Source organism: Sminthopsis crassicaudata, chromosome 4 (assembly GCF_048593235.1).
Source record: "Sminthopsis crassicaudata isolate SCR6 chromosome 4, ASM4859323v1, whole genome shotgun sequence".
Classification (NCBI taxonomy): Eukaryota; Metazoa; Chordata; class Mammalia; order Dasyuromorphia; family Dasyuridae; genus Sminthopsis; species Sminthopsis crassicaudata.
Genome location: NC_133620.1, coordinates 343,712,478 through 343,737,990, shown reverse-complemented (window position 1 = coordinate 343,737,990; position 25,513 = coordinate 343,712,478). Strand labels below are relative to the sequence as shown.

Sequence of the window (25,513 nt, the reverse complement as noted above, 5' to 3'; positions counted from 1 at the left end):
ATTTTGTCTTTGGAGGCCCTTTGTTCCTTTGGAGGAACCTAGCAAGATTCCATGTAAAAAGCCTTTAGATATTTTTTGGAATAACTGAAGTTCAGTCTTCATGATTTAATCACAGATTGGTTATTGTCATCCTGGCTCCAGAATAACCAAATCCCTTAGGGGGGAGGGCTTTATCCTACATAGTTTGCAGCTGTTCCAAAGTATTCTTTGGCATCTTCCACTGACCAATGGAAAGAGGCTTCAACTACTCCTGAACCTTTCTGTGGGGTTCACATGGCAAAGATCATGAAATGGGGCTTCATGCATATCTTTTTCATAGGGTTGACCTGAGGAATGTTGTATTCTAGTATCATAGATTTAGATCTGCAAAGGATTGTAAAGTTAATTGAATCTACCCCTGGCATTTTTGCAGATAAGGAGCTTGAGACTAAAAAAATGTTAAGTTAAGTGGCAGAGTGCTGGACTTCTTAAACTTTTTCCATTTTGACCTCTTTTCACCCAAGAAATTTTTACATGACCCCAGGTATATAAGTATATTAAACAGGTATATAAATCAAATATTTACTGATAATAAATAAATAGATTGATCTTTAAGTAATTGGTCTCCGAGGATCTTTTGGCTCTAATTCTATAATCCTATGGAGAAGCTTAACCTCAGTTACCAAATTAATAACAGAGAGCTCGCTCCAGAGAGAACTCTCTATTCCCTACATCAGTGGTTCTCTTTATCTTTTCTTTTCTTTTCTTTCTTTTTTTTTTTTTTTTTTTGGAAAGGCAATTAAAGTTAAATGACTTGCTCATCGTCACACAACTAGTAATCGTTAAGTGTCTGAGGCCAAATCTGAACTCAGGTCCTCTTGACTCCAGGGTTGATGTTCTACCCACTGTACCATCTAGCTGACCCAAAGATTCTCAAAATAGGATTTTGGGACCCTCTGAAAAGGAGGAGTCTTTAAGATCAAAATTATTTTTATAATAATACTAAGATAGTTTCATTTTTAATATGGGAATGATTGATAAATATAATCCACATAAACAAAAGTTCTTTGGGATCCTCAGTAATTTTTAAGACTATAAAAGTAGCTTGAGACCATTGGATTATACTAAGCTGAACTTTAAAGCACTTTAATCATATAACCTATTATTATTAATTCAACAAATATTTATTGAACCTGGCTTTTTGCAGAGGATTGAACAGGTAATAAGGGATGGGGATGGGGATAAGATTAGCAAGGGCTCTTCAATTTCTACTTCTAAAATCCACAAAGAACAAAAAAACCACCATTAAGTTAATTTTGTTAAATTAAATGGTTCCAAGAACCAAGAACCATGACATATGGGGCTGGATTTGGGATGGTAAGGTCGTCCAGTAGAAAAAGAATTTGGAGTCCCCTGACCAGCAAATCTCAGCTCTGTCACTTACTACCTGTGAATAAGGGCAAGTCACATATCCCTTGGGCTTCATTACCCTCGTCTGTGAAAAGAGGGGATGAGATTTAAATAACTTTTAAGATCTTTTGAAGTTCTAGATCCATGAGTCCTAATATAGAAATTAAATGTCAAAAATGGGTGGGAAGGACAACTAAATGACAACAAAAAAAGATCTATTCCATCTTTTGGTCAATGAGGACTCCTGAGAGCTGGACATCCCCTTCCTCTGCAAGGTAGCTAAAAGACCTAGAGTAAGGTGGTTCTAGGAGTAGGATGGACAGCAATCTCCTTTGGGTGGTGATGAGGACAAATGAAGATTGTGACTCCTCTGGAGATCTGAAATCTCTGGGGCCCTAGAAGTCATGGTATGAGTAGAGAAGGCTGGAAAGACTAGAGAATGCAGAAGGGAGGTTTTTAAAAACAACAGCTACAAGACAGATGTGAAAACACATTTGTCTTATAGGTGTTGTTTTTAAAAATCTCTTTCTTAACCTAGACCTTAGGAAATTACATAGAAGTAGGTGTGCACATGATTAAATCTCAATCTTTGGCAATGTTGAAATAGAGATGTATATACCAGTATAATTTAAAAGGCTTTAAAGACTTGGTATAATGTTTAACTTATATTGGATAGCTTGCTGTCTAGGGGAGGAGTGTGAGGGAAAGGGAAGGAGAAAAATTTGGAACACAAGGTTTTGCAAGGGTGACTGCTGAAAACTATTTTTGCATGTATTTTGAAAATAAAAAGTTGTAGTGTTTATGGTAGGTGACTGTCTCTTTAGAGGAGAAAAGGGACAGGCCATCAAAATAAAAGATAGCAACAACTTTTAAAAAGTGAGTTTGGAATGTTAGAAATATATTTCTGAATATGACCACTAGATGGTGCCATAGTGCACACAGCACTCTGGAAAGGGGGTAAGGATCTGTATCCTGAAGAACTGGGTTCAAATTCAGATTTACACATTTTCTAGATGTGTGATCCTGGGCAAGTCATTTATCAGTTTCTTCAATGTAAAATGGGAATTTTAATAGTACCTATCTAAGAATAAAACATAATAATTATAAAGTACTATAAAGCAAATCTTAAAATACTATATAAGCTATGGTTGTGGTTTTTATTATTAGGCATGGTAACTGAAGTCGCATCTTCCTTATTCTAACCTTCCAAAGTTAGCTGAAAAGTTGTGGGGCTTAAACACTGTCATAATACCAATTCCTACTCTTCCCGAGGAAAAAAAAAAAAGTAAGATGAATAGGAAAGGTCATAGCTGGAAAGGCCCCTAAAGATCATCTGTTTAACTGCTTCATCTTACTGATGAGGAAATTAATGCCAGAAAGGAAGTTAAATGACTTGCCTAAGGCCATATCACTGATGTCAGAGCCAGATTTAGAATTCCAGGTCCTCTGATTGCATTTCCCCCACTCTATACTGCCCTCTGGACTGCCAAATAGAACAGCTCTATCAAAGGCATCCACAGCACTTCTGCCTGCAGTGAAACGGGAATGCCCAGCTCCAGGGTAGCCATAATTTCATCACAAACAGGAAATCTCTGAGGGAACCAGTTATCTACACAGAGTGAGGTCTTCTCCTGGGCCTGAATAGAAGACTCCTGGGGTCTGAATTGTCCCTGACAAATGTTGAAGGTTTCCCTTTCTTAATCCCCTTTCTATGAGGGTATACTCAGAGAATGCAAATTTTTTTATTATTAGCCTGAGTCAAAAGGATTAGAAAGAAATTCACAAATAAAAAAAAAATAGTAATGCTCTCCATTGGCAAATAAAACTAAATTCTACATTACCTGTATATGTTTTTTTTTTTTTTTAATTCATTCCTTACTACTATCCCTTTAGGGTAGATAATTGAAAATTTAATATGTTTGTGCTTAGTTTTATTACTGGAAATGACATATCTTTCTGGGATAGATCTGTGATCTTGATAAAAATGGACTCAATTCTGGAGGTTCTTCTTAGCTGGGGGAAGACAGAACTCTCAGCACTGTTACCAAACCTTCCCTACTCCTGCTTCTTACTTCTCCTTTCCTTTCTCATTACTCCCCCTCTGTCCCACCTCCTTCTACATCCAGTTGGACTTAATTAAATCTTTTTCTTTCTTTCTTTTTAGTCTTTGTTAAGCTCAAAACCAGTGACACTGAATTTAGTCAGTTTTGTCTCCTGGTAGACTTTATGAAACAAGACCAATAGGTTTTTAAGAACTCAATTCATCTAGGATGAGAGGGTAAACTGTCTATTGTGGGGTGGGGTGGGAGAATGGGGTAACCTTTTCATCAAATATCTCTGGTGTGGATTTGATATCCAAGATATATAAGGAATTAACACAAATATATATGACCATGAGCCATTCATCACTAGAAAAGTGGTCAAAAAATAAGAATAAACAGGTCTCAAAAGATGAATTACAAACTATTAACATTTGACAGATTGCTCCAAATAAGAAAAATGCTAATTTAAAATAATACTAAGGCTTCACCTTACACTTAGAAAATTTGAAAGATGACAAAAAATGTCAATAGTCAATGTTAGAGAGCCTGTGGAGAGAAAGTCTTATTAATGCACACTTGGTAGAACTATGGATTAGTCCAGCTGTTCCAGAAAGTAATTTGGAATTCTGCTAAGAAAGTAACTTAACTGTCTATAACTTTTGATCCAGAGATTCCCTCCTTCTAACAGCTGGCCTAGGCAGAAAGATTTTCTATATAGCAAAATATTAATTGCAGCACTTTATATGCTGAAAACAAAGTAAGCATTCATTGATTAGGGAATGACTAGACATATTATGATGTATGAAAGAAACAAGGAATATTAAGAAAACATAAAAGCATTTATACGAAACTCAATGTTGTATGAATAATCAGGTTTGGTCCTAGGGTAGAGTTTTTACCATGCTCCTCCCTCATTTCAGAGTTGGGGAGAGGGATAGGACTCTGGATTTGGAATACTGGCACCACACCCCCCCACATATATATATATGTAAATGTATATGTGTGTGTATGTGATATGGGGGCAACACACATATATAACAATATATGAATAATAACATATAAGTATGTGTGAGTGTAGGTATGTATATTCCTGAAAGAATGAGTAGAGGAGGAAATGAATGTGATACAGCAACTAAAAGGCACCAATATCTCTTTAAAAGAACATCCAGCAATAAATAGTTTTGACCCCAATACCAGACTTTTCCCCTCTGACTGGACCTGCTGTAGGAGGAGTTAGTTTAGAAGGCCAGATGTTCTGCCTCGCACTCAGTAACTGAATAATCTCTTTAGGTGTAAGACCTGACTCCCAAACCCCCTCACTGCTTGTGAATTCTTTGCTCTGAGTGACTCACATTGAACTTTGGGTGTGGGGGGGGAAACCCCCGCAAGGTGAGCTGAAGGCCGGTTCATTTGGGGCAGAGAATGGACAAGATGCTCTCTAAGGTAAAGGAGAATACCAGAGTGCTCCCCTCAGATTATCGAGTCCCAAGCACACTGACGTCAAAACCCAGAGCGTTTGATCCCGAGGAGATCAGCGCCGGAAGAAATTACCTGCTCCTAATTTTCCCTTTCTCACACAAGGTATTCACTGTCATTCAGGCGTTAGGCCTTCTTTCATTCACCGGTTCTCCAACTCTCAAGAGTCGGAGTCAGGGCCACCCGGCGCCCCTCTCCCAGCCCTCTCTCACTCAGCCTCCCCATCTCGGGCGGACCGGAGCAGGAGCCAACGGAATGGACGTGTGTTTTATTATAGCTTTGGTCAGACGGGGCGCGGCGGAGCCGGGCCAGGGACTTTGGGTATCGCTGGGGTCAAGGGATCAGGGGATAAGGAAAGCTGTCCCGGGCAACCCCAACCTTGACCTCCCAGGGTGGGAGGCAGGAAGCGGGAGGAGCCCCTGTTGGAGGAGAGGTTTACCCGCTGATAATTCTTCTCTCCAGCCTTCCCCCGGGATTGGGAAAATTGGAAGGGGGACGCGGCACTCCGAGACAATATACAGTCGTATTATACATATATACAATGCGGAAGGGGGAAGGGGAGGTCTTTACAACCCCGGGGCCAACGGGGGCGGTCTGTGACCTGGAGCTACTCCGGAGCCCTGGTCTGTGGCCGCCTAGCTGGTGGCCCCTAAGGTCCCAGGTGCGAGAGCAGGCAGAGGTTGCCTCCATCCTCCTCCCCTCTAGCCCCTCCCTTCCTTTCGGGGTCTGACTGGGCATGGGGGGAAGGAGGCAGGAGGAGACCCGGGACATTCTTCCCTCTTTACTCGCCTGCTTCGGGTGTAAATTAGCTCCGAAAATGCCCCCAGGGCAAGGCTGGGGAGGAGGGGGTCGGGAAGGGACGCGGGAGGGAGAGACGCCCTGCCCCCACCCCGCTCTGTCCCGGCTCAGTCGGAATAGATGATGAAGCCGGAGAAGGTGCTGTATTTGTTACTGTTGCCGCCGTGCGCCTTGCCGCCGTCTAGCTTGATGAAGACCTCGTCCCCAGCATCCAGGTGCAGAATCACGCTGTTGCTGGCATAGTCATAGTTCTGGTCAGCATCCTGGGCGATGGCGCTGGCCCGGACCTGGGGGCCGGGGTGAAGTTCGGGGAGAGAAACCGGGGGAGAATCAGGGAGAGGAACAGAAGAGCGAGGAAAGAAAGGGGGCAGAGGAATAGGGAAAGGAGAACAGAGAGGAGAGGGGCAGAGGAGTAAGGACAGAGAGGGTGGGGTAAGGGTGTACAGAGAAAAGAAGGGATAACAGAGGAAAGGGAGAAAAAAAGGCAAAGGGTGAAGGAACGGAGGACAGAAAACGGGGGAGAGAAATTAGGGGAATGAATGTCATAAATCTTGCACTTAGCGCAGTGTTGAGTTGGGCTGCACCTCTGGAAGACAAAGAGGTAGATTATCCTCATGGGCCCCTTTTTTCCTTCCTTCAGGTGTCTGATCTGTAATCGTTTTTCATTTACTTGACCAAAGGGGAACAAATGGAAGGAAAATAAAAGGATCCCTTCCTTCCCACTCCCCCCCCCCCAAAAAAAAAAAAGTCAGGATCTACTCCTTGCTGTACTTTGGATTTAAAATGTAATCTTCCTCTTTGACTTGCTTGGCAAGGTAGAGAGTGGATGAGAATGTGGAAAAGATGAGAGTTGGAGACAAATTTGTTTGTTGTTTTTTTTGGGGGGGGGCTCCATATTTTTCAGAAAACTCTAAACCAGATCATCTCAAAGACCTCTTTAGCTCCAGTATTCTTTATTCTATCTTCAAATCTAATTACTTATAGGGAAGGAGTAGGGAATCAGAACAATTCAAAGTTTTTCTCTTCCCCTCCTGCCACTCCAAATTCCCAAGTGATTGAAAAAGGGGCTGGGATGGCATTCTGCTTTAGTAGCTAAAAAGCCATCTTTATTCATTTCCTAATCATCCCTGCCTCCAAAAGTAATTTCTTCCACAAAAAAAGTAATATATGTTTATATGTGTGTGTGTATATATATGTGTATATATATATATACATATATATATATATATATTTATAGTCAAACAAGGACTTTTGCCTAATATCATTGAATCTCACCTCCCCTGCACAATCTACCTGTGAAGTGGTAAAATATGTTTATTATTCCCATTTTATAGGTAAGGAAAATGAGGTTCACAATTTATAATAATATATCTGCCTGCTTAGTTGGTGGTAAGGACTAGAATCCAGTGCTTCTGATTCCCAGTTCACTGATCGTTCCATTACTATATGTACAAAAGGCAACACTTTTATCAGAGGGAAAAGATTCAGAGGAAGAACAAGGATGTCTCTCCCCCCTTCATAAGCCAGGTCTACTCATTGCTACACTTTGAGATTCAGATAGAATCTTCCTCTTTCATGTGTCAGGGTGATTTGGGGATGCTGGTTTAAAGCTAACTTAAAAACTACACTGAGACTTTAAGGATGTTTTTTTGATGAATGAGGCTGAGGAATTCCTACCACTTCCTTGATCAAATGGAAGTCCCTGGAAATTAGGAATAGAATTCAGTTTGCAGACCCCACCTAACCCACAGCCAGGGCTATATGGTCAAGTGATCTCTTTCCTCTAAGATTCTCCAGCTTTGGAATTAACTCCTTTCTTCCAGGGATAGAAGTGAAGAGACATCAAAAGGAAATGCAGTTCAGTGCAGAGAATGGGCATACAAGTATATTTTCTCCCTCTTTGAGATCAAGAGTCTCTTGGGTCCTTTGTTTTTCAAGACAACTTAAGGAACTATAAAGAGTATTAAACTTGGAATAAGCCAACCTGGGATGGAGTCCCAGCTGTGCTACTCACTAGAAATGTGACTGTTGTTTCATCTGTAAAATGGGGATAATGCACTATTTACCCTTCTCAGGTCCAACTAACTTCAATCTGTAATAAGGTTAAGGTCATCTCCTTTTGATCAGGTCCCTAAAGGGAAAAGTGACATGGGAAGTGATGTATAAAGGTATTAAACGTAAAACTGAACAAAAACTTATCTGAAGCTCTCTGACCCTCACCTGCTGGGATGACAAAGGGAAGAGTAACCATTTCCCCACAGTCCATTGTGAAGGGTTGCCCTCACCCTCTTCCCTGACCTGCATTCCCTTTCATAGAAATGCCCCTTCATTTTGAACTGAGTTGTAGAAGCACAGTTGGGATCACCCTGAGTCTGAATCCCAGGATCAGGGGTCACTTCAATAAGTGTAGAGAGATGAAATAATTTTAGGGCCAACCTCATAGAAATATGAGAAGCATTTAGTTTACCATTTCTGCCCATTACCCTAGGCTGAAGAATACCTTTAAGGGGCAGGATGAGCCCCTCCTGAATCTGGTCCTTTTCCCTAATTCTCCCCAATCCACTGTCTCTCCAATTTATCCTCCTACATAGCCAATTGAGGAGAATACTGCCAGAGAAGTGACTGCCTCCTATGGGCTCAAAGAAATAGTACAGGTCAGTGGTGGAGCAGACCTGCACATATCCACATGCCATTCATTTAATGTGCAAATTCGGGTCCCTATTCCTTGATATATTCAAAGTTGTCACTAGAAAAACTTCTGGGGTAGGTGCACAATCACTCTCCAGCTGAGCCTACGGAATAATTAGAATAGGGAGGGGAGACTCATGTTCTCTTTTTGGGTAAATGGGTGAGAAAATTTTGTTTTTGGTCACTGGCATCTTCAGCTTAGATTTTTGATAAAACAAAGAAATAAGAGTTTTGGGGAGGTTTAATGTTGGGGAAAGATTTTGAAATGCTGAACATTCCAGAGAAATAAACATAACTTTTAGTGTTCTCTCCATAATCTTAGTGTCATTTATTATTATGTACGCATTTTGTTATCTCTTGCTAATACATTAATGATATTTATTTTTATTACTCAAATTAATCTGCCCTTAATTCATTATGACAATGTATTCTTAATAACCAAATCCATTTTAATATTTGCCGAGTGAATGATAAAATAATCTTGCTTTAGAAATCTCCTGGTGGTCTGACAGGCATCTAAAAATATTATGATTATTACTTATTAATCACCATGGTTGTTCTTGAAATTATCCTAATTGTCTAATGAGACATGAAGATTGTGCTATTCCCATTTCTATTTCACAGGATAGGGAATTGAATCTCAAAAATCAGGAACCCAGATATAGAAAGAGAAGGGGATTTAGGATTACTGAATGATAAGGAAGATCAGAAAAGGGAACAGAAAAGACCTATTTGCTTAATGTCTGATGTTCAGGTAGAATCTGGACGACCACTTGTTGACAATAATATAGAGGATATAATAAAACTTGCATTTCCATAAGGCTTTAAAGTTTGCAAAATTTACATATATTATTATGTGTGAATCTTATTACCCATATTACACATAAGGGAACTGAGACTCAATAAGATGTAAGTGACTTGCCTAGGATCACAAAGTTATTCATGTTGGGTTTAAATAAAATATAAGCATATCATGCAGATTTTAACTCATATCTTCCTGACTTTAAGTCTGTGCTGCCCCTTTCTGCTTAAGTAGAGTTGGGTTAATATCCCTGCGACTCAATTTACTTCATCTGTCAAATGAGAGATTGGGTTAGATTGCCTCTAAGGTCCTGCTACTCTAGGATTCAGATGAAAGCTTCATGTTGTAAATTCGGCCTACAAAAGGTGAAATGTTACTGGTTCCATAGAAACAATGCTATAAATGGATATCGTCTAATCATATTTCCTGCAGAAATTTTTGAATGTACTTGTGATGTTACTGAAACCTCTGTTGGTCAACAGGCTTTTTTGAGGTTCACTTGCCCTAAACCTAGAGACTTTAGGGAAGCCAAACACTTAAATCTCTTAAGTCTCTTCACTCATGAGTGAATACTTTGTTTCCTCATAGAGCAGATCCTACTCAGGGTCTAGAAGTATAAGAGTGACTTCTCAGGTAGTCTTTCTTAGACTTCCATTCCAATCCTGTGAGTAAACTAACTTTAGCCTAGGGTAAATGTCAATGGATAGAACTGGCCTCTAACCTGTGGGTGGTAAGAGTCAAACAGAGCAGGCAAGCTAAAGACAGGAGAGTCAGGAATCAAATAGAAGTTATTCCAAAGTGAGAGGATTTCCTGTTTCTAGTCTGCTTGCTATTTGACAACATATTCATTTGCTTTGGAGAGATTCTGGGGCTGCCTCCCCTCCAACACTATTAAAGTGGACTCTGGGGCCATATCTCTGACATAGTCCACCTCTGGTCACCAGTCATGGCTGAATTCTCCTTAGGGCTTTAGGGGCAAAAACACATACTCCTGAACCCTCTTAGAAGGAAAGAAGCCAGATCTTTTTTATACTGCCTTCCTCTATTAAGTCAAGTCTTGCCTCAGTCTCCTCTAAAAACCACAATTTAAAATGTTTTCCTTTTCCTATTAAAAAACACACACAACCCAACAACACTTATTCTTCTAGAATCAATATTGCAGAATTTCTGGGCTCAAAGGGACCTTAGAGATCATCTAGAACAACCCATTCATTATTCAGAAGGGGCCCAGAAATGACAAGTAATCTCCTAAGGTCACACAGTAGCAGAATTTGGACCAGAATCCCCCTTCTTTTAGTAACTGATACTGGTCACAGGTGCCTAATTCCTTTTTATGCTCCACATCTACTAGATCTCCATACCCCTTTATATCTTTAAAGTTCCTCTCTTTAACTCTTATAAATCCCTGGGTAGTCAGGGGAACAAACTTCTATTTTATAACTGCATTGCCTAACATATGGCTGGATCAGAGCCAATAATATACTTCCTTCCTACCCTTTCCCCTTAAATCCCTCCCCTACCATCCCACCATGATCTTTCACTCCTACCCCCTGCAGCCAAGAACCTAGTCTGAGAGTATATAGCTCCCCAAGTTTAGCTCTAAATACATGCCCACTCCTTCCTTTGAGAGAATTCAGGGATATGGGATAATGGTCAAGGAGATGGAAGAGTTTGAGGGAAATGGAAGCATCCACAAATGGAAAGCAAAAAATGCAGGATGGACCTCAGAGATATGAGGAGCAGCCAATAGCAGAAACAAATGAACATCCAGGAAGACACCCCCAGAGAGAAGAATGACGACTCAGGAGAGACCACCTCCTGGAGAATGAATGGAAGCTTCTTCTCTCAAGCTTTGGGGAAGGGGGGGGAGTAGAATTCCTCGTTCTCTATTGGCTCATCCCTAAATCTGCAACTCCTCCTCAGTCCTTTTTCTTTTCCCCTCTCTCTCTTTCCCCCTTTCCCTCCTCCTACCTTTGCTCCTTGCCCTGTCTCTTCCTCTTATATCTTCCTTTGAGGCTGACCCCAGCCACATCTAGAGCTGTTCTGGGAGGGGAAGGTGGAGGGGGTGCTGGCTTGGGGCACATCACTTTAGATTTCCTCCCACTCAAACGGAGTTAAAATGAATGTGATGAACAGTTACAAAAGAACAGCTTGACTGGGGTGAGAAGTGTGTGTCAGGGTTAGTACCAGCCATCTAAGGACTGATGACGTGGATAAGATTGTAGGAAAGGATTACATGACTAAAGGTGTCTGTGCCTCGAAATGGTGGGACTATCTCCTCCCCCACTGGCTGCTTCCCTGAGTCATTCACTAGTCCTGAACCATCCCCATATGCCATCTCAAAGAGCAGGTCCCTGATTTACAAGGCTCTGTCCAGACCATGCCCCTTGCCTGGAAGCAAGGCTATTTTTCTGTTTGGTGTTGGAAGTAAGCTATCATTATTTCTCCATAAGTGATATTAGTGTATTTTTAGCATTAGACATCTCCCCTTGGGCCACCCAGTGATGGGGAAGGACTGAGGAGGGTGGGTATATCATTTGTCTGGAAAAGACAAGGGCTCACAGCCCTTTATGCCCACCCCTGAAAGGTTCTGGATTCAAACTTTCTTTGGGGAAAAGGAGAAACTCAGATCTCAGCATTCAAAGGTGACATTGCTGAATCTTTTATTGGTGATTAATAAGCAGAATTATATTCTAATCAAGGTCAACCACTTACAGGGGCGTAGGGTAGAGCCTAACCTGCCCAATTTAGCAATTGAGGGCATAAATGAAAGAAGGGTGAGAAAGGATGAGACAGGGACACAAACACACCACTATGACTTTTTCCTGATCTCTACCCCCCCCCTCCACCTTTAGCTGTACTTATGAGCCTCAGTTTAGGCAGGCACAGTCTGAGAAGATAAAGACTATTGGAGAGAAAAGAATAAACTGAGACTAAGGTCCCAATGTGTTCCTTCTCCACTCTGCACAGTTGCTAGAGAGCCCTTTCCTCCTGCCCACACTGTCTAAGGCTCACAGCCTACCCCTTAGGTCAGTGGACTGCCATAAGAGACATTTCAGCCCAGACTGGGTCAAAGGAATGATTGTGGAATGGGTTTGGGAGCTGGAACAGGACACGGTATGGCATTAGAAGCTTGGAGTTTCAGATCTTCCTTTTTCCCTTCTCCCCCAAGGTGAAGAAGGCAGCCACAGCAGCAACTCCTTGCATTTCCAAGCTCGATCCCAGATTTATGGGCTCCTGGGGATTGGAAGTAGGCTGGGGAAAAGGGGAAGATTCTCCTGGGCTGAAATTTTGGATGCCACCCTTCCCCCCCCCAAGCAAATAAGGAGGAGAGAGGAACTGCAGCAGAACTCAGACACCCGCAAACCCTGTGTCTGGAAGGGAAACTTTTCCCATAGGGACTACACTGCCAGGTCCTGAGGGATGGGGACAGGGCTGGGGGCTGATTTACCCAGGATCTTCCTTCTTGAAAGAAGGTCAGCTAGAAAGCCCCCAAGGGCTGTTGGAACCTGGAGGGTGGGTTTCCAGGTCTAAAGACCCGTGTGCCCTGGCTATCCTAAGTCCCTTTGGTCCTAGTATCAGCTTCACTTGTTTTAATCGTCCCCTCCCACCCTGAAGCTCACAGTACCTCCTCTTTCCTGCCTCCTAGTCCTCCGGTCTCTGGCCCCGCCTACCTCCGATTCCCCCCGCCCCCTCCCCACATCTCCCATCTCTAGGCGGTTTTTCCCTTGGGCCCTCCCCACTCACTCTCAGTGCCCACCTGTCTGTCGTTCCCCTCCTCGGATATTAGGACTTACACCTAGAAAGGAAATTAGAGATCATCTACTCCAATCTCCTCATTAAACCGAGAGAGAAACTGAGGTCCTGAGAAGGGAAGTGACTTGCGCAAGGTCACAGAAGTAAAAGAGGATAAAATCCTGGTACTTACTCGGTACTTTCTTCACAGCGCGCACCCCGAGCCCGAGCTCTCTCTTCCCAGTCACTTTCCCACCCCATTCCCTGATGCCACCTAGCTCAGTGACCGACCCTGCGCTAAAGTTTCTCCGTCCTTACGACCCTGCCCTTCGCCCCGCGCCAGCCCAGCCCCAGGCTCTCCTGGTCCCCACCTGCCCGTTCTTGCAGAGATCTGCCCACATGCTGGTGCCATCCCCTCCTCGCATCAGGACGTGGTAGGTGAAGAAATAGGTGCCGGGGATGTTGCACGTGAACTTGCCGCTGGCTGCGTCGTAGTTGTTCCCTAGATTGGTGACCACGTCGTCGAATTTGAGGATCTCGTAGCCCTCGTGGGGATTCTTCAGGCCCGCGTAGAAGGCCACCCGGGGCACCGTGGTGTAGGTGGCAGTGCTGATGGCACCGTTGCCTCCAGGGCCCGGGAGCCCAGGGGGACCTGGCTTTCCGGGCTCACCCTTGTCCCCAGGCGGGCCCACGGGGCCCGGAGGGCCAGGATCTCCTGGGGGTCCTGGGGGTCCGGGCTTCCCGGCTCTGCCAGGCTTCCCCTGGGGTCCCTGCACCAGGGTGGAGGGCGGGGGCGCACCACTGTGCTCGCTCAGGGGTTCACCGTCGGGGCGGGCGGCAGTGGTGGAGCCTGGGGCTCGAGCCGGGTAGGGGTCGCACACCATTCGGCAGGTGCCCAGCATTTCATAGTGGCCGTCGGGGCCGCCAGAGCTGACGAGCACGGGGATCAGCACAACCAGGACCAGCAGCATCACCACTCCCACTGCGGCCGCCAGCAGCGTCTTCCTCCCGGCGCGGAGCCTAGCAAGCGCCGGGCCGCCCGGTCGCGCCGTCGGGGCAATGGTGCCAACGGGGCGGGGGGGCACCGGTGGGGCGCCCGTGTTCAGGGGCGGTCCTGGGGAGCTCCGGGCATGGGGCCGGGCGGAGCGCACGGCGCTGCCTGGCCCTTCTCCCTCCTCCCACTCCGTCTCCCTCCCGCGGCGCGGCCCGGACTGAGCAGCGCCGCCGCTCGCTCTCCGCCTCCGATTTCCTACAGCTGCCTCGGCCACCGCCCCCTCGGCCGGGCCCCGCCCCCCCGGCCGCTCCCCCGGCCGCTCCCCCGGACTCTGCAGGCGGGAGGAGAGGCAGAGTGCCGGGCGGGGCTGGGGCTCAATTGGGCTGCGGGAGGCTGGGACCCGCCTCCCGAGAGGGGGAACGGGAGGGGGCTGAGGAGGAGGGGGTGGTAAGAGGCGAGGAAAGAAACCCACAGACATTAAAAAGAGAGAGAGAGGGAGGGATAAATCGAGTCTAAAAGAGGGGGTTGGGAAAAGGCGAGACAGACATACCCAGAAGGAAAGACAGGAGGATAAAGTGACCAAGAGGAGGGAAAACAATAAAGAAACACAGAAATAGTGGGGATAATGAATCAAAACAGGATCGAGACTAACAAAGTGTATCTCTTGAAGAGGGAAAGAAGTGGGGAGGGGAGAGAGAAAGAGGAGCAGAGACAGAGACACAGAGAGAGCTCAAAGAGACAGGGAGACAGAGAGACAGAGAGAGACAGAGAGAGATAGAGAGGGACAGAGACAGAGACAGAGGGAGACAGAGAGACAGACACGCGACAAAGTGAGAACTGAAGTGGACAAAGAGAGCGATGAGTACAAGGACGATATCAATCCGCTTCCATTTGTGCAGAGCTTTGGCGGTTCTCAGGGACTTTCGCTTCTTGTATCTGAGAAAGGAAAGGACAGCAGGATAGGCAGAGGAAGGATAATGAGACAAGGGGGGAAAGGGAAGGCAGAGAACAGGAAGGACAGAGAGTAGGGAAGGGGAGAGGGATGAAGCGAGGATGGGTTAAGTCCGACTGGCAGGGGCCACAGCCCGGGGCTCTGGCAGTGCGGAAACGAGATGGGATTACTTAGATGTAATCGGCTGTGAAAACCAGCATTTCATCAATAATGCCGGACTGATCAGCGCCTGGTCGAAAGCTCTGATTCCAGCCTGAGTGCTTAGGGAAGAACCCGGGTTGCTCAAGAAGAGGCCTCCTGATCCCGAGTTGACAGTGAGGCTGCTGACACATCTGCCACAGGGGCCCTCGCCCTCTGGAGACAAGAGGCATTTCCCATCACCTTCAGTCCGCCGCACCTTCCTTCCACACTTGGCTCCCAGCACTCTTCCTCTTTATTTCCCTCAGAGGAACCCCCCTCATCTCCATCCCCTGATTTACAGTCAGTGGAGATATGCCCCCATCCCCAGAATTGACCTATTTGATCTTTTCCCCCAACTGTCTGAATAATAATAATTTAAAAATCCTTATACACTCGATAACCCCTTCTCAGACTGCAGTGTATGCAGAGGGAAATCTTTGGTATTCAAGGGGTTAATCTCACGCTGACTACCCCTTCCCCTCCCAAAACCCCCAGCCTCCCACATCTCATCACTCAGCTCCTTTTTCCCATTAAGTTTGGATTGTTCCCCTTTTCTCTATTGCATTAAAGTGTTTAGGTTGCATAAACTGAGATGTGTCTCCTTCCATCAAAATATTTGTCACATTATTTGAGGCAGAGCTGCACTGCTCTACTGCTTCCCCACCCACCCTCTGTTTATCTTGCCCGACAGGGGCCCTGCCATTTCAAGCGATGCCTTCTTGCCTGGCTGAAGGGTGAGTGCCTTTCTCTCCTGTCTTCCCTCCCCAGGGGCCCTCTCCAACCAGGCCATGGAGTAAAAAGCAAGTCTCTGAGAAATCACCAGGGTCTGAGGTTGCTAAACTCTCTACACTCCACCCTTCCTCCTTCTGATGGAAGACACGCTTCCCCAGGAACCAAGTTCTTCTCAGGAATTTCTGGAGTTCTTGACCAAAGAGCAGTAGTGAAAGCATGGCTGGTATGGTATTTAGTCCCAAGGTTGGAAACTTTCAAAATCTGTACAGGTATTTTTCCCCCTGAGTCTTGAGTTGGAGAGCATTTTAAATTGCCCTCAACTTCCAAAGTGGGGACTAAGTACCAGAGAATTACCAGAGATAATGGGATGCTGAATGCCAGGTTGAAGTCTAGGAAGGAAGGGTGGATGAAAGAGGCAATGTTATTCAGTCACAAGAACTGACTCTTCCCCTTCAGGAGTGGAGAACAACATCCCCATTAGACTTCACCCAGTTGTTGCTAGCTGGAGCTTTGGACTTATGGGTAAGAATGGAAGAGCTGTTGACTCAAGCACTAGATATAAATTTGCATTGTAATTAGCACATGGAGAGGCAGTTTGCAATACTGGATAGACCCCTGGATTTCCAATCAAAATACCAATGCCCAAGTTCCTGCTCAACCACTTAATCACCATGTGACTTTCTTTTCTCTTCAATGTCTCAGTTTGCTTTGTAGAAAATTAACTTCCTAAAGTGAAATCTCCTAAACCTCCTTCCAGATCTATCATGCTATGATTCTCTGACTTGTATTGACGATATGACCCCAAATTGACACCTCAGAATATCTCCCTTTTCCCCTGAAACCCTTGGGATTTGTCCCTCATGTTTCCTTCTGTGTAATGTTCTTTTTCTCTTCTCCGTTGAGGAGCTGTTAGAAGCGACAGTCCTCCCTTTGACCACTCTCCCCCTTCCAGCCAGACTGGTGTTGGGAGGGTGTCCCTACAACATATGCCACTAAGGAAAGGCAAGCTTATTCTGGTGGTCCCTCCCCCCAGCCCCCAGCCCGAAAGATGACTCCCTCTGGCTCAGCTTGGCGTCTCTGTGAGCCCAGCCGGATTTTCCCCGCTTCGCTGGAGTGGAAAATAACGGCTTCAAACTTTGCAGAGAGGATCTGGTGCCAGCACTTTAATTAACAGCCATCTTGGCCTTCGAGCCTGGGCCAATAGCTGCCGCCAGCACTGTTTCTGTCGCTTCCAAGGAGCTGGATGGGTAAGGGTGAATGCCCTGTCCAAATCCTAGAAAGAGATACCCGACAGGGCTGGAGACTCTCAAGAGGACTGTGATCATATGCCTTGGGGAGAGAAAACCTACTATTTCCTCTTGTCTTTGAAGAGAGGGAAGGTCTGAGCTTGGGGACACTCTACCTGTTGGTCAGGTATCATATGGCCATCACTGGCCAGTTTGGATGAGTTTATCCCAACCTGGAAATCCTCAAATCAATAATGCCCCAGAGCCTAGGTCACAGTCTCTTTGTCTGGCTCGATTCTTTCTTTGAACCCCAGACAGGGGCCACACTCTACCACCTTCAGATTTTGGTGTTGTAGAAAGTGCCACAGATTTAGTCAAAAAACCTGGATTTAAGTTCAGGCTCTCCTTTATTAGCTGCGAAACCCTGGCCACTCCACCATTCTTTTCAAAGTTTTCTCGCCTGAGAATTATAATAATTTTCCTAAATTTTTACAAATAAGTATAATGATGATTTTGTGGTTCAGTCATTTCCAAGTTTTCATAGCCCCATTTGGTGCTTTCTTGGCAAAGATTTTCCTTTTCCTTCTGCAGCTCATTTTACAGATGAGGAAACTAAGGCAAACAGAGTTAAGTGGCTTGCCCAGGATCTCACAGCTAGTAAGTGTCTGAGACTCCAGTCTTCCTGATTCCAGATTTGGTGCTCTTTTGACTGATACATTCATTCCCCTGCCTTTTAACCCCAAATGACAGCTGCAAAGAAAGAAACAAAGACCAATGGACAAAGCAGAATCATCCTACCCCTTTACACATTCACACATATTCATTCAACATCATCCCATCATAAGAACTCACATGCACATCTCGACTCATACTTCTTCAGAGTGCCACCTAGCTGACCCATGATGATGATAGCTGGTGTTTATGAAGTGTTTAAAATGATTTACATAGATTATTTCATCTAACCCCCTGCCACATAGGTATTACAGTTGTGACTGAATCTTAAAGAAGAGGCAACTGAAGTTTGGAGAGAGTTAAAATGATTTAGTCAGGATCACACAATTGTTAAATGCCATGGGCAGAATTGGAACATAGTTCTGCTTAATTCTGTGACCAATAATCTACAATCTATACAATACTGCTTCTTCAATAATAGAGTTTTTATGAGAAGAAAAAGAGATAATATATGTAATATACTTTGTAACCATAAAGCCTTTTATCAATGTGAGCTATCATTATCATTTTCTTTGTATCAAAACCCATTCCAGTTCCTTCCCAGTCTCTTAAGATCAGCCAGGCAGAAGAATACAATAACAATAATATGTAAAAATATTGTTATCATTTATTATATTATTTATCATGATCAATTGTATCATTTATCATTGTATTACTTATCATATCATTATTAACATTCCCCAGGAATGGAATTTGATCACAATAACAGTAATTGTTATTATATAGCAGTTTAAGGTTTGCAAATCACTATGTAGGTATTATCTCATTTGATCAATATAGCTTTCACCCAAAGGACACTTTGGGCCACAGAAGAAATGATACATCTTATTCTTCCATTTTTTGACTGGGACAACAGGAACTGAGCTGTCTAGATGCCTAACCTGCTCACTCCCCAAAACCACTTACAGAAGAAAAACATTTTTTTTTCTTCTGAGAGCCTCAGTTTCTCTGTGTGTAAAATGAGGGAAATTACCTGTATTATTACCTGTACATTAGGTATCTCTTATGTACAGGCATTATACTAGGGGCTCAAAGGCAAGAGCTACAAGGAGACCTCAAAGAGGTTTACTGGAAGGAAATGAGATGAAACATAGTTAAATGTAAAAAATAATTGTAGGAGAGAGCAATGTGGAAGGAGGAGATCAGAAAAGGTCTCTTTCCAGAGGTGGTACCTGAGCTAAGCCCTAAAAGAAACAGAATTTGCAAAAATAGGGAAGAAGGGGCAGATAGTCCATGCAAAGACATGAATGAGAGTGATGCATTTTCCACTTGAGGGAATGGCAAGTTTTCCTGCTGCCTAGATGGACTGCCCCCTTGGGAACCCAGGTTAGTAGAAAAGTAGAGGGTAAAACCACACACATGGTAGCTAATCCCCTAAATAGATAAGGGGCATCCATTCTAGGAGCTAGGGAAGGACAAAGAGCTGAGTGTTTTCAGCTTCCCTTTGAGGTTTTTTGTTTTGTTTTGTTTTGCTATATTTTGATTGTAAGAAACAAGTCCCCAACACCTCCCATCATTCCCTATGTTGCTCACAATTCCAGCAAAAGATTTAGGGGAACCGAGGGAGAATAAGAATATTTGTCACTCTGAGGAAATATGAGTTGGAATGTGGATGTGAATGCTTATGATGGAATGAATTTGAATTAATATGTGTGAATGTTAAGATGTGTATTCTTGGGTGTCTGATAACTCCGCCTTGTCTACTGGTCTTTGTTTTCTTCTTTGCATTTATCATTTGGGGTTAAAAGGCAGGGATAGGAGTTTATCAGACAAAAAAATCAGGTGCTTACATCTTGACCTTTTTCTTCCTTTCTCTGTCTTATCAGGTGGTACCCCTTTTGTTCCATATCCTCTGCTGTCTATCAGCACACAAAGAGGACATAATCAAATTTGGGGGAAATTCAGGGGGAAATTATATAAAATTGAGTCTTTTTACATTTTTCAGCCTTGCAGAGTTTTGAAACACAAAAATCCCCTTCTAGAGGCTCCTTGTCAGGTTCATTCATTCATTCTCTTTCATTCATTCATCTGTCTCTGCTTTCTTACTTTTGTCCCAGTTCAAGCTACTGGCTTTATCCCCCCCTTGTGGTCCTTGGTGGAATAAGGTTTTTGGTTTGGGGGGCATTTTTTCTTTTCTGTTTGGGTCCCCAAATGCTGATTTTGTGACATAATATAATAGGAAGAGCACTGCAAAGGGGACAGGAATCAGGATTTCAAGTTTTCACTGTACCCAATTGGTTATATGACCAATAACAAAAGTTTAACAAAACATTTTTTCTTCTCAGGGCCTTAGTTTCTCTGTATGTAAAATGAGGGAAAATAAGGCCGCTATGCTCTGTTCTAGCTCTGACATATTGAAGGAAAATCCATTGACTTATATTCAGTATTGAAAAATACTTAAGGTGCTTTCCTCCTCTCCTCTCCCATCTCTCCCCTTTTATGACTTACCATTATCTTTTGGGAAAATGAAAATGATTTTGTACACTTTGGGGATTGTGATGTGATTAAATAGGGGCAATGTTAAGAAAAACTTCCAAGATTCAGAAAAGCTCTGGGATTCAGGCCCCTGGGTCCTAATTCTAAATGTGATGATGCTGACAGGTTTTTTTTTTCCCAAAACTCCTCCAATCCTCCTCCTGTTCCTCAAAGGTTCCAGACTGTGAGAAATCCCTAAGTGTGTGTGTGTGTGTGTGTGTGTGTGTGTGTGTGTGTGTGTGTGTGTATTTTAGTGGAAACTTGGAGGGGTAGGTGGCTGCAATATGAACTACTACTCTAGAGAGAAGGATGGGGAAGGAGGGCTTCACTCCTCTCCTTCTGGGGGTGGAGGCTTGACCTTTTGGAGTATCTATCTCCCCTTTTCTAGTCCCCCAAACTTAGTCTGCCTCACCTAAAACATGGCTGAACATTCAGAAAAAGCACTTTGGCAGATCCTAAACAACCTAGATTAATGGTCTTAGATTGGTGAGGTGGGTGTTGAAGGCATTAGTGAGTTTCTTATTCATGGTACTCAAAGAATATATGCTGAAGGTGAGGGGCAGGGAGGCAGGGGAACAGGGATTTGTTCTTTTTCTGTTTACTCTTCAAGCCAATTGAAGGAACAGCTGGGGGCCTGAGCCCCATCTACTCCAACACTGGGGATTCTTAAGACCCCTTGTTCCCTCTCGAATCCTTTTCTCATCCTACCAGCAGGGGGAAGCCATCTCTCTGTGTCTCCCCCCCTCCTAGCCCCCCAAAGCTTTCTCCTACCCTTACTCTGGTTAGGGATGGCAGGACAGGGGAGGAGGAAAGGGAAAGCAGATGGGAAAACAGCTTCCTCACACCCCCCGCCCCCCAGCAAAGGCCCTGGATCAGGAAAATTGCCTAATCAGAGGGGCCATCTCCCCCCTCCCTGCCCAGCCCGCTCCTCCAAGCTGCATGTATAAATAATGAGGCTCCGCAGCCCCAACAGGAGCCAATATAATGGCGGGTGTTACAGGGTCAGCCTCCGAGACAGATAGCGTTATGAACAAGTGACAGGCAGCACAATTATGCCTCCGACTCACAGGGAGAGAGTTGGGAGCAGGAGGCTGAGCCCTGGTGAATGTGAATCTCCGACTCCTCTTCCATGCGCCTTCCACATGGGGCTCTGACCTCGCCTTCATCCTCTAAGCCCCCAGTTCCTGGCTGCCCGCCCCCATCCCAGGATATGTGTGCATTTAAGAGGAGGTGATGTGTTTGTGAATGGGGTGGGGAGGGGAGAACCTCACAAATGTCAAGGAAGAGAGAAGCAAAGCAGATGTCTTTCATGGATTTCTGGGATCTCTGCTAGTCTTCTAGAAAAGGGTGGAGTTATGACTGTGGGGGGGAATGGGGAGTGGGGTCCCTAATCCGTCAGGAAAAGCCTTTACCCTTTTGGAAGTCCACAGCTCTCTCCTCTCTGGAGGGGGTGAGGGGCATCCATTCTACTGTATTATGTATCTACAATGCTTCAGGCACCGAGGGAGAGAGGGACAAAAACAGTCACAGAGCTTCCATTCTACTTTTAGGGTCCTTACATTGTGCTGGTCCAAACTCCTGAGTCCCTTCTTCTATTCTCAAGCATCTCTACAGTTCTCCCCTCTGGGATATCTTGCCTATCCTGCAGAAAGAGCATGAACGGTGGGAGGAGAGCTGCTAAAGCAAACTGGGGGGGTTTGGGCTGGAGCTGGAAGGGACTGGCCCCTTTCCTTTTCTGAGCCAGTTCTTGAACAAAGCAAAAGATTGATTGATTGCCTATCCCTCCAGGGTTTTTCGTGCTAGTGTGCTTGCTAGAAAACATCCCACTGTTGTGGAAAAGCCAGGGAAACTGAGGTACTTCCTTCTCAAAGGGAAGGGCAGGCTTGGTTTTCTGATTCCTCCATTCACTTGCCTCTAGGATATCCTAAACTAAGCATTTTTGATGGATTCTATGGCCTTTTGATCTGTGTATTTGCTTCTTATCTGTTTTCAGCCCTCCTCCACCATCACCAGATTCTTTACAGATACCCCCCTTTTCCTTCGCCCCCTTTGGCTGCAGCAAAGATTTATTGAGCACCTACCACTAGGTTGGTCTGTCTTTTTGTACCTCTGCCCCAAGTGTCGGTTCTAGCCCCAAACCAGGGTTGCGCATGTGAGTGTGTGTCCTATACCTGGGATCCCCAGGGTTACAGCCCTCCTTAGGTCCTGCTGGGGTTCCTCTGGTGAATCGGGAGGCATTTGACCACCCCCAACTCCCTCTCTTCCTTTAGCTTCTCAGAATATGATGGTGCTTGGGGATCCTCAGCATGCCAGCTCAGGAAAGAGGAGGGGTATGGAGAGGAGGCTTAATTAGCAGCCAATGCCAGGCAGCGGGCGGCAGGGAGGGGAGCGGCACTGACTTTTCCCTCTATAGATCCGTCTCTCCGGGAGAGGCACTCACCATGCCCAGCTTCAGCTTTTGCTTCAGCTTGGTTATTTTCAGAATCTGTTTAACCCTTTCTCTGCCACCTCTGGGCCTCTTTTCTTGAGCATATTCTGGTCCCCCTCTCTCTACTCCACATTCTAGGAAGCAGGGGAAAAAACCACACCATCAGGGACTTGGTCTAACCTCACCCTATTTATCAGCCTTATGCTCCTCCTCCTCCCCCTTCATTTTCTCATCCCAGTTTTCTCCTCTACTCATTTCTTGTTCATTGCCATTCACCTCCATCTCTCCCCAAACCATTTCTACCTTTCTTAATCTAGGCTAAGGGAACTGGGAAAAGTTGGGATCTCAGCTTCCACCTTTTATCCATCCCCACTCTATCCCAACCCAGGAAACTGAAGTTTCCTTTTTTGAAGAAAACTATACTGGGGGAATGGAAGAGAAAAAAAGAGTCTCAGTTTCCCACTCACCTGCAGGTCTGCTCCACCTCTGCCCCTGCTCTACCTTCCCCTCACTCTCAGGATCATTGTTGCAACAAAGATGTCCAAACCTACCAATGGGAGAATTGACTCGTTCTTTTCTGCCTGAGGTCTCCAGTCCTTCCTACCTCTCTATCATTCCCATCAGAGCCATGGGCACAGTCTGGACAATTAGATACTGGCCAGGAGGAGCAGTTATTAACTCTGACCTTTCCAGTCAAGGAGAAGAAACACAGGGAGTCTACACAGGCAACCCTAAAACTGTAGTGATTCTGGGAAATATTGGAGCCTGAGCTTGCCCTAGAATCCCCATTATTTTTGAATGGTGGAAATGAGGGGGGTACCTCATCTGGGAAGCAGAAAACTGTTCTGGAATATAGGGCTTGGCTGAACTCAGTACTAGAAGAAATTGGGAAAGTACTTGAACATCATCAACCATTATCTTAACAACTGACATTTCTACTGAGCATGTCATTTTACAAAGCACATAGATAATCTCATTTGCTCCTATAGCCTGTGCTCTAATTATTCCTATTTTACAAATAAGGAAACCGAAATTCATAGAGATTGAACGATTTGTCTATATTTGTCTATAGTCACACAGCTGGTCATTACCAGGAACAGGATTGGGAACATGTTAGCCCTCTATCTTCTATGCTACACAAATAAATAAATTAAGCAATTTAGAATGGATACAGAGACATGGCCCTTAGTGTAAGATATCAGGAAAGATAACCATAATATATATTATTGATAAGTGAATTAAAGAGTTATAAAGCATATAAAGTTATAAATGTGTGCCAGGCATTGTACTAAGGACTTTCCAAATATTGTCTCATTTGATCCTGAAAACAACCTTGGGAAGAAGTGTGCTGTTACTATTCCCATTTTACAGTTGAAGAAACTGAGATAGGCAGGTTAGGTGACTTGTCCAGAATCACATAGCAAGTCAGTATCTGTGCCCAAATTTGAATGATCTTTCTGATTTCAAGCTTAGGTGATGTCTCTCTAAGGTTTTGTTTTAGAAGATTGTTGATGAGTTAATTGGAGATGCCCTAAAGGCCACATTAAGTATTGTGAGATAATAACACTGTATCTCAGAGATTTCCTAAAGGTTTTGGTTTTTTTTAAGAGTGGGAAGCTCTGAGGAAGAGGGTTTGTCATACTTGCCTGGAAGCAGAAGGATGGACCTTAGTAGTTCAGAGAGGAGGGGAGACAGCTGCCACAGAGATTTCCATCAGGTAGGAGGTGGGATGTGATACCACATAAGGGAGAAATGGAGTAACCTTTCTCAACCTGGGGAATCTAGATTTCTATCTCCCCATAAGTCACAGAGATGCTGGAGTTCATGGTATTAGCTCAAATCCATCCGAGATGAAAAACCTAGAGGCTTGGTACCCACCCCCACTCCTACCACCCTTCCTTACCTCCTATTCTTGTTAGCTTCTCCCTGCTAAGCCTACAGCCTATGGGCTTCAGCCAGAGGAAAGATGTCTTGCTTCTCAGCAACTGGGATTTGTAAATATTTATAGGAACACAGAACAGATCAGTGGCTGACAAGCAGAGGGAGGGGGTAGGGACCCTACCAGGCACTTCCATTCACTTCCCTTGATTTAGCCAGAACCCTGACCTGATTTGAGAGAGAATGGTGTGTGGGGGGATAGACTGGAACTGGGGGCTCCATGGACTCTCCTTCTGGAAGAAAGACTATGACTGTTTTAGCATTAAGCATTTGTAGACTATTCAGTACGTGGAGTTTAAGACCCTACCTCCAAAGAGCTTTCTTGCTATGGTTAGAAAAGATATTAGAAGAAAATTACACACACACACACACACACACACACACACACACACACACACCCCATACTCTCAAAAGAAGTTTGAGCATCTGCTTTAGAAATACAGTATTCATAAATTCTCAGCAACCTCTGTCTTGAGCACAAAATCACACACAAACACACAGTCACATATTCTCATACTCATACTCAGTCACATATTCAAACATAAGGGCAGCGAGGTAGCCCAGTGGATAGGGTCCTCGGTAACTATGTTGTAGGTAGAAACTTCATTGTTCATCTCTGGGGATATTGGAGATGAGAAGAATGGGAAGTGAGAAAGGAGAAGCAGACAAAGTTATTTACTTATTATATCCTCCTGATAGAGTTGAAACTCCTTAAAAGCAGAACCTGCTTCATTTTTGTCTCTATTTCCAGCACCCAACAGTACAGATTGCTCATAAGTGCTTAATAAAAACTTATTAAATTGAATTGACAAGGTCATGGAAGGAAACAGAATATACAATGGTACTTGGAAGGGATGGGGGGAAAGAGTCAGGAAAACAGAGGTAGACAGGGACATTGTCAGAAAGAAATGGAGAAGAAAGATGAT

General features: G+C 44.5%; 1 protein-coding gene across 2 annotated transcripts; it reads right to left on the bottom strand.

The window, feature by feature from the left end:
• Positions 1 to 5,092: 5,092 nt before the first annotated feature.
• C1QL1 (complement C1q like 1) lies at positions 5,093 to 14,144 on the bottom strand. Of its 2 annotated transcripts, none has more exons than XM_074261047.1 (2): positions 13,302 to 14,144; positions 5,093 to 5,992 (listed from the first exon to the last, which is right to left on the bottom strand). In XM_074261047.1, exons 1-2 carry the CDS (start codon positions 13,899 to 13,901, stop codon positions 5,813 to 5,815), a joined length of 780 nt encoding a protein of 259 aa, XP_074117148.1. In that variant the 5' UTR covers positions 13,902 to 14,144; the 3' UTR covers positions 5,093 to 5,812. The 2 variants fall into 2 exon arrangements, with proteins under 2 accessions (XP_074117148.1, XP_074117149.1); XM_074261048.1 differs by lacking the exon at positions 5,093 to 5,992 and adding an exon at positions 10,856 to 12,450.
• Between the last annotated feature and the right edge of the window lie 11,369 nt (positions 14,145 to 25,513).